The sequence below is a fragment of the Paroedura picta genome, chromosome 1 (genome assembly GCF_049243985.1).
Source record: "Paroedura picta isolate Pp20150507F chromosome 1, Ppicta_v3.0, whole genome shotgun sequence".
Lineage (NCBI taxonomy): Eukaryota > Metazoa > Chordata > Lepidosauria > Squamata > Gekkonidae > Paroedura > Paroedura picta.
The window spans coordinates 155,919,134-155,931,866 of NC_135369.1; the positions used below are offsets into that span (position 1 = coordinate 155,919,134).

Below are 12,733 nucleotides of genomic sequence, written 5' to 3' on the forward strand. Positions count from 1 at the left end.
GGTGTTAATGAAGTGCAAGTGAGAGAAAATGCCAGTATCCAGAAGTTCTTGGGATTTGGGCGATGTTAGCTGCTGAAGCCGTAAGAAGAATTACTGTTAATTAAGACAGGAAGTAGTTCAAGGCACAAAATAAGGGCATTAGCTTGCAGTCTGGCAGAGGCTCATTGCTTTGTGACATAGTGTGTCTGAGATTAAGTTATGGGTCAGGCATTTATTTCTTCAGAGCTCAGGCTTTGCAGCAATGCTTGGGTACAAGCCAAGTGGCCTGGAAGCTGAGTCAGCTTTCTCTACCTTTGCTTCAACACGGGACAGCAAGCAAGAGATGGGGTGCTTAACTTTTCAGTTACTCCTCCCTTCCTGCAGATTCTTCCTTTTTAATTTCAGTGGGGAATTTCATATCTATAAGCAGGAATTGGCTCTCACTCTTCCTTACAGCTGTTTGCAGTTAGCTGATCTGGCAAAGGAAATGGCTGAGTTTCTGATGGTAAACCACCTAGTCAGGGTCTGAAATAGATAGCTGCAGGTCAAGGCCAAGTATTCTGGGCTTCTGATGGCAAGGATACACAAAATAATAGGGCTAACAGTAACACATATTCCACAGAATAGTGCCCTATGTCTGGTATGGGAGCCCAGCTGATAAATATGATTTAAAACAGCTGGAAGGGAAAATGCAAAAGGAGACAGCCTTTGGGTAGATAATCTGTATCCTCATACTTATCTGTTCTTTCTTACAAATGCCACCCTCTGTCACATTTGTGTTATGAGGCACACTTCGGAGTGCCTTCCATATGTCTTATTGTGTATAATTCTGCATTTAGAATTGGATTTCTTGCAGCTTCAGCTATTTAGTATTAAATTGATGAGTGAGTTCCATCAGAAACACTCTGGGAACTATTTCTCTGCTGATGTACTAAGATGGAAGTTTATGACTGTGAGGTGCTGTCATTTTTCTTTCAAATCCCCTCTCCTCTTTTTATGTTGGGTAGGGGCAGGTCTTCGGTTATACACCTTATTCTCATGCCCAACTAAGGTTCAGCCTGTTCAGTAGATGCAATTTCTCTACACCAGGGGTAGTCAAACTGCGGCCCTCCAGATGTCCATGGACCACAATTCCCAGAAGCCCCTGCCAGCATTTGCTGGCAGGGGGCTCCTGGGAATTGTAGTCCATGGACATCTGGAGAGCCGCAGTTTGACTACCCCTGCTCTACACATTCATTCCTCACTTCTTCTTGCTTCTTCTTCATCAGCTCCTTCTCTGTCTTCCTGTTGTCGGACTGCAGGCTCTTCATGGGAGGCACCATGTACTTGAGGGTGCAATGTTATTAACAGTAATAGCTAACAGAAGACTCCCTGCACTTGTAATTTATCAGATATACCCAAATATTCCGGAAAGGGGGAGAGGGAGAGGCATATTCTTATCAAGGACAGCCAAAATCACTTCTTACTGCCAATTTTGTGTATAACTGACATGCTTCTTTTAAACCTACAGAAGAAAATGATCAAGGGCAACCCATGAAGAAGCGCAGTCGGAGGAAAAAGCAAAAGAATGTTTTGCAAAACACTGATAATTCACATGAAGGCCAAGTGGAATGTGGGAAGCATGAAAATCCGACTGAAGATAATTTACAGCTGGAACACACAGACGGCCAAGCTTTAAGTCGCAACAAAAAGAGAAAAATGAAAAAGAAACGACAAAAAGCAAGGATGAGAGCGGCTGGCCTGCTAACAAAACCAACTGGTATAGATTTCACATATAAGCCTGAGAGGGAGGAAGGAACAAATTTGGAAGATGTGGATAAAAAAACAGATGACATTCTGGATTTTTTGCAAGCAACGCAAGAAATATATTTTTCCGACAGTAGGTAACCCCCCCTCCCCATTACTAACTTTGGCGTGCAATACAAGTACATAGTTACCCTGTCTCTGTCTAATAGGCTCTCCTTTTTGGAAGTGGGTTCTTCTCCTTTAGGAGTCCTTAAGCAGAGGCTAGATAACCATCTGACAGAAATGCTGATTCTGTGCACTTAGGCAGACTGTGGGTGGGTGGGCAGAAGGGACTGTGTCTGAGCTTGGCTATTGTGGCTCTTTCTTGCATGCCCAGGGAAGTACTGATCGCCACTTTTGGGTCAGAAGGCAAATTTCCTTCAGACCAGACTGGCCAGGGATTCGGGGGTGGGGGGGGTGGGGGTGGGGGACGGTGATCCTCTGGACATTGAATTGGGGTTCCTGTGGGTGGACACGTGATATTCCTGCATTCTGCAGGGGGTTAGACTAGATGACCCTGTTATCCCATTAGACTCTGTGATTCTGTGTTTCTGATGGGAAAACTGCATAGGTTTCTTTGGGGCCTGAATATGTATACAGATTTGCTGAGCCAGAAATGCAGCTCTGCCACCAGTGATACAGCAGATGTGAGGGATGTGTCTAGGGGAGTGCAAAAAGAAAAAGCATTTTTCAGGTTCGGCTATGTAGTATTTTCTTATGTTCCCAAATCACACTATATTATTCAGATTTGATATTATTTGACAATGCCTAATTTTTTTCTGGCTCCATGAGTTCAAGGCATTTAAAGATCCCTTTAAATGCCTTCTTCATTTGAAGCCACAAAATTGCATCTTGGAGTAAACTGATGCTTTAATTCTGACTATCTGGCAGTCGCAAATAATCCTGAATGTTTTCAGAATCCTTAAGGCTTGACCATGTTGGTAGCTGGAAAAATGACAACAACAACAAATCCAGTTGAATTGATACCTGAAAAATAATGATAAGGTACTTTGAGGATATTTTTTTGACTCAGATTAGCCAGATGCACAGCCCTAGATGTGACTAGCCCTTGTAGAAACACATGCCAGGGTGAACACTGTTCCTTGCTACTAAGGACTTCATAATAGCATGTGGGAGGGTGATCACGGCTTTTCTTAAATGGCAAGCATTCTGTCTGGCATCTAAATTGGATCATGCTATCAGGTCAAATGCCTAAGCATATTAGGATATAAATTCCATTCAAGACTGAAGTGTCTGTCTTCTATGTAAACCTTTTTAAGGCTGCGAACCATCGGCGGTGGGGAGGGCGATCGCCCGGCCGCGCATGAGCGGCCACACATGCGCGTTTGCGCCATGCGCTGCCACAAACATGCATGTGCGGCACTCCTGCACATGCGCATTTGTGGCCACGCATGGCGCAAACGCGCATGCGCGGCCCTGCTTCCCTCTCCTCCCCCTCCCACAAAAAGAAGCTTGCCAGGCCGCAAGCTAATTGGCCGCTTTTGTGGCCGATTTGCTTGTGGCCTGGGAAGTTTCTTACTGCAGGGGGGGCGGGGAGAGGGAGCTGCGGCCCGGTCCCAGGGCCTTCGCAGCCCGGCACTGGGCTGAAGCCCAGTGCTTAGGGACCACCGATGTAAACTACTAAGATATCAGTATGTGTATATACTGTAATAATAATATGAAGTTGATTATAGTCCTATGCTACCGCTCAAGAGTAAAGTTAATGTATTTATTAAAATACTGCGCCCTATCTTTTGGCTCAAGTTTGAAGTTCTCCTAGAATCATAGAATCATAGAATCATAGAGTTGAAAGGGGCCATACAGGCCATCTAGTCCAACCCCCTGCTCAACGCAGGATCAACCCTAAGCATTCTAAAGCATCCAAGAAAAGTGTGTATCCAACCTTTGCTTGAAGACTTCCAGTGAGGGGGCGCTCACCACCTCCTTAGGCAGCCTATTCCACTGCTGAACGACTCTGACTGAGAAAAACTTTTTCCTGATATCTAGCCTATATCGTTGTACTTGAAGTTTAAACCCATTACTGCGTGTCCTTTCCTCTGCAGCCAGCAGAAACAGCATCCTGCCCTCCTCCAAGTGACAACCTTTCAAATACTTAAAGAGGGCTATCATGTCCCCTCTCAACCTCCTTTTCTCCAGGCTGAACATTCCCAAGTCCCTCAACCTATCTTCATAGGGCTTGGTCCCTTGGCCCCAGATCATCTTCGTCGCTCTCCTCTGTACCCTTTCAATTTTATCGATGTCCTTCTTGAAGTGAGGCCTCCAGAACTGCACACAGTACTCCAGGTGTGGTCTGACCAGTGCCGTATACAATGGGACTATGACATCTTGTGATTTTGATGTGATGCCTCTGTTGATACAGCCCAAAATGGCATTTGCCTTTTTTACCGCTGCATCACACTGCCTACTCATGTTTAGTTTACAATCCACAAGTACCCCAAGGTCTCGTTCACACACAGTGCTACCTAGAAGCGTATCCCCCATCCAGTAGGCATGCTTTTCATTTTTCTGACCCAGATGCAGAACTTTACACTTATCTTTATTAAATTGCATCTTGTTCTCATTTGCCCATTTTTCCATTTTGTTCAGATCTCGTTGAACTCTGTCTCTATCTTCCGGAGTATTTGCCAGTCCTCCCAATTTGGTGTCATCTGCAAACTTGATGAGTAGTCCCTCCACCCCCTCATCTAGATCATTAATCCTACAACTCATAGCTCTTCCATTGGAGGAAGGGCAACTTAAACTGGAGAAAGGCTCCTTAGAGCCTTAGAGAAGTTACCCCACTATATAGATGTATGTAAGTCCTGTCCCCTTAAAACCTCTTGCCAGTTTCCAGCACTGAGGTGGTAAAACTATTTAATGCTATGATTAGGGGTGTGCATTCAGGAAATCCAAACGGGAAAAATACCTCACTGGTTCAGATTAGCTGAATGCACACCCCTAGATATGACTGGCTCTTGTGGAAATATACACCAGGGTGAATGTTGTTCTTGAATACTTTATTGGTATTTGGGGGGTATTGATTCAGGGGTATTGATGTTATTCTATTTTTTCAGCTGTCCAGAGATATCTGATATTTTTCAGGACCACCAGATAGATGCAGCTAGAGTGTATTTAAAGGAACTGCAGGCCCTTTAAATGCCTTTATTCACACCATTTCCACAGTTTGCAAAAGGCATATAAATTTTAAAGGGACCGTATTCCCTTCCTTCCTTCCTTCCTTCCTTCCTTCCTTCCTTCCTTCCTTCCTTCCTTCCTTCCTTCCTTCCTTCCTTCCTTCCTTCCTTCCTTCCTTCCTTTCCTCCTTTCCTTCCTTGCTTGCTTGCTTGCTTTGTTATATTTATATACCGCTCTCCCCAGAGGCTCAGGGTGGTTTACATAAAACATATAAACAACACAAGAAACAATCCTTTAAACGTAATGCCTCCCCTCCCCATTGGAAACAATGGGGGATAAAGGGACTTTCTGATCCAATCTTTTAGAAACTTGGGAAGTTTTATGCAGAGAAACACCAGCAGCTATGCTGCAAATTTGGTGCCTCTGCCTCAAAACACAGTCCCTCAGAGGCTCAAATACTCTAGTTAGATTTACCATTATAGCCTATGGAGAGTATTGACTATAATGGTCCCCATAGGCTTTAATAGAGCTGGAAAAAAATCAGCATTAATTCAAACACCTTATTGGTATTCAAGGAACATTGGGAAATACCAATATTTTTAGGGTTCAGTATACCCAAGTATGAAAAATACTGCCGGGGGATGGAATTGCATACTCCTAGCTTTATATACTGCCCTGAGACATCATAGTGAGGGGCATGATATAAATTGAATAATGGAATAAATATAAATAAAATACATAATTACAAGTAGGTGAACATATAAATGTCAAAAACCAATTTAGATGAACAGAGTTTCTTGACATCTGAACCACATTGTGCTCATGTGGCAAATTCTTCATCATTAGTAGTTTGCCAATCAGATCAATGTAAATGCACCATTTTGAACTGTTCTGCGATGTTATAACAAAAACATTCTGGATTTCCATGGGGAGCCATTGCACACTAATGACCAGCCATTCAGAAGATCATCAGAATTCTTCTTTTTAATAAAACGCATAAATGCAATTCATGCACAAGCAAGTTTAGAAGTAGCTATATTGATTTCTGATTTGGGTCAAACTACATGGACTCCGGGGAATGGTAGAGGACAGGAAGGCCTGGAGGATCATTGTCCATGGGGTCGCGATGGGTTGGACACGACTTCGTACCTAACAACATAACAATATGATGCATGTCCTAAATGCCTAACATTGGCATTTTTTTTCCAGAACACAGATTTTAAAAACAACAAGGACAAGCAATTGAAGTGATAATTGATAGGGGTAAAGGGTACTAAGACATACACAGGAAGAAATGTTTTCATGTTTACTTTTTATTTGTCGTATAACAGATATTTACAGCTTATGAATATGTATAATGCAGGAGTAAGATAAGCAACTATGCCTAGGGCAAGGTCACTCTCATGTCTCCTTCTGATAGGGTTTACCATATGCCAGGAATTTTTAATGAAAAGTATTGCCTTTATTCATATAATTGTCATTTTACTGCTTCCTATTACATTTCCTTGCAACATTTTACAGATTCTCTCTCTTTCAGAACCCTTTTATCCCTGTTCTTTCTTTTACTGTAGTTCTTTTATCATGTAAAGGGACAAATCTAAAGTTCTGCATTTAGGTAGGAAAAACCAAATACACAGTATAGGATGGGGGAGACTTGTCTTGGCAGTAGCATGTGCGAAAAGGATATAGGAGTCTTAGTAGACCATACATTGAAAATGAGTCAGCAGTGTGACTCAGTGGCTAAAAAGGCAAATGGGATTTTGGGCTTATCAAACGGAGTATCGTGTCCAAATCACGGGAGGTGATGGTAGTGCTTTACTCTGCTTTGGTTCGGCCTCACTTGGAGTACTGTGTTCAGTTTTGGGCACCCCAGTTGAAGAGGGATCTTGACAAACTGGAACATGTCCAGAGGAGGGCAACAAAGATGGTGAGGGGTTTGGAGACCAACACGTATGAAGAAAGGTTAGGAGAGCTTGGTCTATTTAGCCTGAGAGAAGACGGAGAGGGAATTTGATAACCATCTTCAAGTATTTAAAAGGCTGCCATAAAGAGGATGGAGCAGAGTTGTTCTCTCTTGCCCCAGAGGGACGGACCAGAACCAATGGAAGTAAGGCTGCAGCACTGGCATGACACCAAACCCTCCAATTTTCCCTTCACTGCATTGTCAAGCAACCGCAAGAAAGGGTACAGGGCAAGAGGTGTTCCACTCTAGCAGGAGACTTGATTGCCCTTAACCCATCCTACTCCAGCCCTAGTTATGACCTAGCTAGTCAATCATTAGGACTGTTTATTCTGCATGCATACACACACATACACAGAGAGAGAGAGAGAGAGAGAGAGAGCAAAAATTATCCCCTAAAATGCCGGCTAATTCCATGTTGCTCTTAAGGAAGTTGGGTAGGTCAATAGCATGCAGTAGAGTCAATGGCTGAATACATTGCATTTTCAAAGGAACACTTCAGAGACAGTCAATTGCACTTCACACCCTCTATATTTTCATTGCGCTCTTGTTGGGAGGGCTGCAAGATGAGTGGCAATTGTTTTCCTACTTGGATCTCAAGCACATATCCCTTTATTCATGAGTTTATTGATTTGCCATCATGTAAATGTCAGGATTTTAGTTTTGTTCTGTACGCATCTCTTTATTTTATGGTGGTATAAAAGCATGACGATTTTATAATGGCATGTTCAACAACATCTGGTGAAGGAAACATTTGAAATAGGTTTATGGCCAGACCCTGTTGTATATGTACAATAGGTGTGTATATATATATGCACGTGGCCGTCGGTTGTATTGCTGTACAGTTCAAAGCTGGGTGTTGCTTGTGTTTCAAGGACTCTATGTCTTCTGGCTACATGGGACAGATATACTTGGGTATCTGTGCGATAATCTTCTTCCCGGTTTTTCAGTTTGGGTATATCTTTGGGTATATCTTTAAATGTCAAGGAGAAACAGAACATCTGTCCATATAGCATGAGGATTGTGTGACAGATTTTGAATAAAAGGATAAATACACTGCATACAAAAAGAATCTCTTCCAAATAAACCTTTTCCCCCCTCCCTTTTCTCTTTAGAACGATCAAAATGCGAAACGCCGTCAGTGAGTTCAGAAAGCATCTATGAGATTTTACAGCGCCTTGAATCTCATCGCGTGGCTGTCTCAGATGTCACTCTTCTGCACCAGATGAAATCCCTTGTGCTTCTGCAGGATGTAGAAAGACTAAAGGGTGCCATGGAAGAGTTCCAGATACATTCAGACCTGCCTCCTGGTATGTTAAGCACACACAGGCAGGCTGCTACTGTTCATCCGCTTGCTTATTAGCAGGGAACAAGGGTATTTATGCCTCAGAGACATTCTATTCATATCTTGTATTTGTGTAAGTCTCCTGGATAGTTGATTCACAAAATTGTAAGGAACAAAGAAATAAACAGGGCTGTTCTGTACAATGAGATTAAACAAGTTTTTTTTTTCCCTGTACTGAAACCATTTTGGTCAGTTCCATAAAGTCGAATTAGAAGAAGAAGGAGAAGAGTTTGTTCTTTTATGCCGCTTTTCTCTACCTGAAGGAGTCTCAAAGCGGCTTACAGTCACCTTCCCTTTCCTCTCCCCACAACAGACACCCTGTGAGGTGGGTGAGGCTGAGAGAGCCCTGATATTACTGCTCGGTCAGAACAGTTTTATCAGTGCTGTGGTGAGCCCAAGGTCACCCAGCTGGCTGCATGTGGGGAAACAGCAGGGAATCAAACCCGGCTCGCCAGATTAGAACAAAACTCAATAGAAAGATTGCAATTAGAGGAAGAGTTTGATCTAATATGGTGCTTTTCTCTACCCAAAGGAATCTCAAAGCAGCTTACATTCGCCTTCCCTTTCCTCTCCCCACAACAAACACCCTGTGAGGTGGGTGAGGCTGAGAGAGCCCTGATATCACTGATTGGCCAGAACAGCTTTCCCAGTGCTGTGGGGAGCCCAAGGTCACCCAGCTGGCTGCATGTGGGGGAGCGCAGAATCAAACCTGGCTCACCAGATTAGAAGTCCACACTGCTAACCACTACACCAAGATGGCTCTTAGATGAAACTTTGGGAGATATCTGCAGTTGGATCTCCCCATGTTCTGGCTGTTACAGGCAATGGTGAAAGTGCCTGACTGGACCAAGATTGTGGTTCTGGAGACGATTAATCCACCTGCCCCAAAGCTGCTATTTGTCCTGCAGTGGAAAGATGTGCAGGTACTTGTAGGTTATCTGTACATTTCCCTTGTGGAAGAGCAAGCAGGTACTATTGGGATTTGCATCAGAAAAAAGGGTACTGAGGAGAAAGCAGCAGTCTAAAAAGTGTAGTCTGTTGTTGTTGTTGTTGTTGTTGTTGTTATTATTATTATAGTCCACCACTCCCAGAACAGCTCATGGTGGGTAAAAAAGATGAGATAAAACCTCAATAAAACCAATAAGGAATCTCTGCATCTTGTCTAGTTTATATTTCAATACTATTTCAGTGACCATTGTAGGCTACGGTACAGTAACTGACTACAGTGTGCAGCGAGCAGAGAGGAACCTTTAACATTATGTACCAGTGGAAGCACGAGTCTCAGGTACTGATCTCTAGTGTAAATATAGATGTATTGCAAACACTCAAAAGGACCTTTGTTTTCATCTAGGAAATGCCGGGTGGTATTTTTGCATCCTCTTTCTAAATGTACGTTTGGCGTTTTTTCTCTGTTAAGGACATTTTGAACAGACTCTAAGCTCTTTTATCTTTTCAACAGCAGCTAGAACATTGTTCATGCTCCCTGTTGGGACCAGTGTTTAGGTTGGAAGTGCTTGATACAGGCTGCCTCTCTACATGGTTGGATATTGTGCTATTGTTGCACTGTTGCAATTGTTTACAAGTGGATCACCACCTCTGCGCAACTTAATCCAGTTGCAAGTGTTTGTTGTAGCACAAAGTTAGTTACCTGCATCACACAGGAATGCGCCATTTTGCTGGTCAGAATCCTCCAGAAAGAGGGAAAGGATACAGATGTAATACAAAATAAGTGCAAAAGTACTGGTAGTACAGTAGAAACTTTGTTATCCAGCACTCATGGGAAATGGGGATTGCTGCTTGATCAAAACTGCTAGATATGTAAGCTTGTGGCTTTGCCCTATCCCTTACTCAGAGGAATAGCTAGCAATCAAACCCTATCCCATTAATGGCATGGCAACAGCCCCTACACCTGGCGGGACCATGCCCCTTTCAGAAAGCCACAGAACCATCCTTTCTGGCAAGCAGAGAAGCAGGCCAGCTACCTCTGGGACCTGCTCATCAGAGCGGGCTCCTAACAGCCTGAGGTATACTGAGTGGGTAAGGAGACACCCAAAGATAACCTCAGTAGCCAGCCTTGTGGAAGCCCATGGATAGTTCAAGAGAGACTGGATGCTCAGCCGAGGAAGAGGAGTGATGTGGATCAGTAGGGAGGGGAAGGGGAGGGAGAATAGGTTGAATTGCAGCCTCCTTTTTCCTCAATGATCTCTAATGATGGAAGAAGGGAGTGATTTCCCTACCTATATGGTTATTATTTCTGGTGGGTCCTAGAAACCTGGTAATCAATTTTCTGGGTGTCAGAAAATACTGGGAGAGAGAAGAAATCTGAAAGGATCCAAGGTTCTTCGTCTTTCATCTGGAAGCAACCAAAAATCTCTCTTAAGAATATAAAATTAAAAAATCAAGTTTCTTGTCTTATACCTTTGTTAAGAGAAGTCTTGTAATATCTTGGTACATTAACCTTCCCCCACCCCCATTATGTATCACTTCAGTTATTTCTATGGATGGAACAGTCACATTTTAATGAATATATTTTACTAATTTTTCCCTATTGTAAGTTTACACACCATAAAGCATGCAGCCACTTTCTGGTGGGTAACTGTCGGTCTGAAGCAACAGAACAAAGTGTGGCACCTTTAAAACCAAGAAAGATTCATTCCAGGTAAATGCTTTCATGCGCATGCATACTTCTTCAGAGAGTGAAAGCTTATAGCCAAAATTAAACTTGGTGGGTCTTAAACAGGCCAGTGGACTCAAACTTTGTTCTGTGGCCAATTGGCGTGCATGTTTATATTGAAGTAAATCCTCTGATTTCAGTATTTCTCTATACTGGAAAGTGAGTCATGACTGGGGCAAGATTTCTTAACCAGGGTTTGGTGAAACCCTGCAGTTTCTTGACTGCCCTGGGGTTTCTTAAAGGCCCTGGAATGGTTTCATGAATAGGTGGGAGTTAATAGTTTAATTTTAAAAATGTTAAATATTTATCAGGTGATATGACCATATATGGACGTGTTGACCTTCCCCCCCAATAGCCAATAATGGGCCTGTAGGGGGTGAGAAGGGGAGGGGCCCCGGGTGGGCGTGTACACAGCTATGCTTCCCAACCATATTATGCATGATCATGCCACTTCTGGGGTTTCTCAAAGGGGTTTCTCAATGGTAAAAAAGGCAAGAAAGGCTGTTCTAGGATGATATCGCAGGTAGCTCCAGTAAGAGCCAAACTGAATATTAAAGAGCACAGGATTCCAACTTGTGGCTGACACTGCCCTTTTTGAGGAAATTTTAGCTGCTTAATAGCCAAAACAGCCTTCCCAACAGATGTTACAGGATCAGGCCCTCACAGCAATTCCTAAACTGTTACATTTTCCTCTAAAATGGCCACAACATATAATTGTCCCTGAGCATGTAAATAGGTTCAGTTATGTATATCTGCTACTCCACTAGAATTGAACTGGGAGAGAGGTGTCAGATGCAGAAGAGCAATTTTGAAAGTCCCTGTTCTGAGCATACACATGGCAGCTGTCTGGGATGTCAGCATACAGAAATGTTTCCAGAACAGCTCAGTGTGAATATGTGTGAAGTTTGAAGACAGGGCTGAAATAAATGTGATTTCTCTCTCCCCCCCCCCTTCTTTTCCAAGGGTAATAGTTGTGGTTTTGACTGGAGAAATTATGCAGTAGAAATCTTGCAGTTTCTTGCTTGCCTCTCCCCGCTCAGTAGGGTTGTGATCTGAATTTGAGTACTGTCCCTTAGCTATTAATCTATGAAATCCAGTTATAAATCTCCCATTGTTGTGGGTGTGTTGGCCCTGAGTCTCATGTAACTGTACACAGGATTGCATCTTTAGAGATTACTTCTAAGTTTAATTTGTAAATAGTGATATTACATTTATGGAAATCTTGTAACCAGGGGAAAAAAAAACAAAACATTTTTCCTCTTAGCAGCATTTGGGGAAACACTAGGGAAATTGAAAGCATGAAATAGTAATTTTCTTTTCAGAACTAAAATTACTCGATCCCTTTAACAATGTAAATGCTTCATTTATAGCTTAGTCTATATCAGGCTTTCTCACCCAGGGTTTCTTGAAACCCTGGGGTTTCTTGACAGCCCTAGAAAGGTTTCCCAAATAGGTAGGCATTAATTAATTTTCTTTAATTTGTTAAACATTTATCAGGTGACATGATCATATTATTAGTCCGCCCCTCCCCTCCCAAAATGGCCAATGATGAGCCTAGAGGGGCTGGGATGGGGAGGTGCCCTGGGTGGGTGTGTACACAGCTATGCTTCCCAACCTTATTTGTTTGTTTGTTTGTATTTATATAACATCCTGTCCTGTGGCTCAGGACGGTTTGCAGAGAACATTAGATGAGTAACAGTACAGGTAGATTTGGTGATTGTCAACAGTTTTAACATCAGTTTAGCAATAGTTCTAACAACAGACATAATAAGGCAAGTTCAGTAACTATATCAACAGTCATAGTGTCAACAACAGTCATAGTACGATATAACATGTTTCTGGTATGTTTCTTCTT

General features: G+C 42.8%; 1 protein-coding gene across 1 annotated transcript in view; it reads left to right on the plus strand.

Annotated features, from left to right (window-relative positions):
* ERICH1 (glutamate rich 1) overlaps positions 1-12,733 on the plus strand; it is a 93,318-nt gene that overhangs the window by 70,115 nt on the left and 10,470 nt on the right. The window contains exons 4-5 of the mRNA XM_077309507.1: positions 1,490-1,858; positions 7,975-8,169. Coding sequence (XP_077165622.1) covers positions 1,490-1,858; positions 7,975-8,169 — 564 coding nt within the window. The remainder of the gene's footprint in view (positions 1-1,489; positions 1,859-7,974; positions 8,170-12,733) is intronic.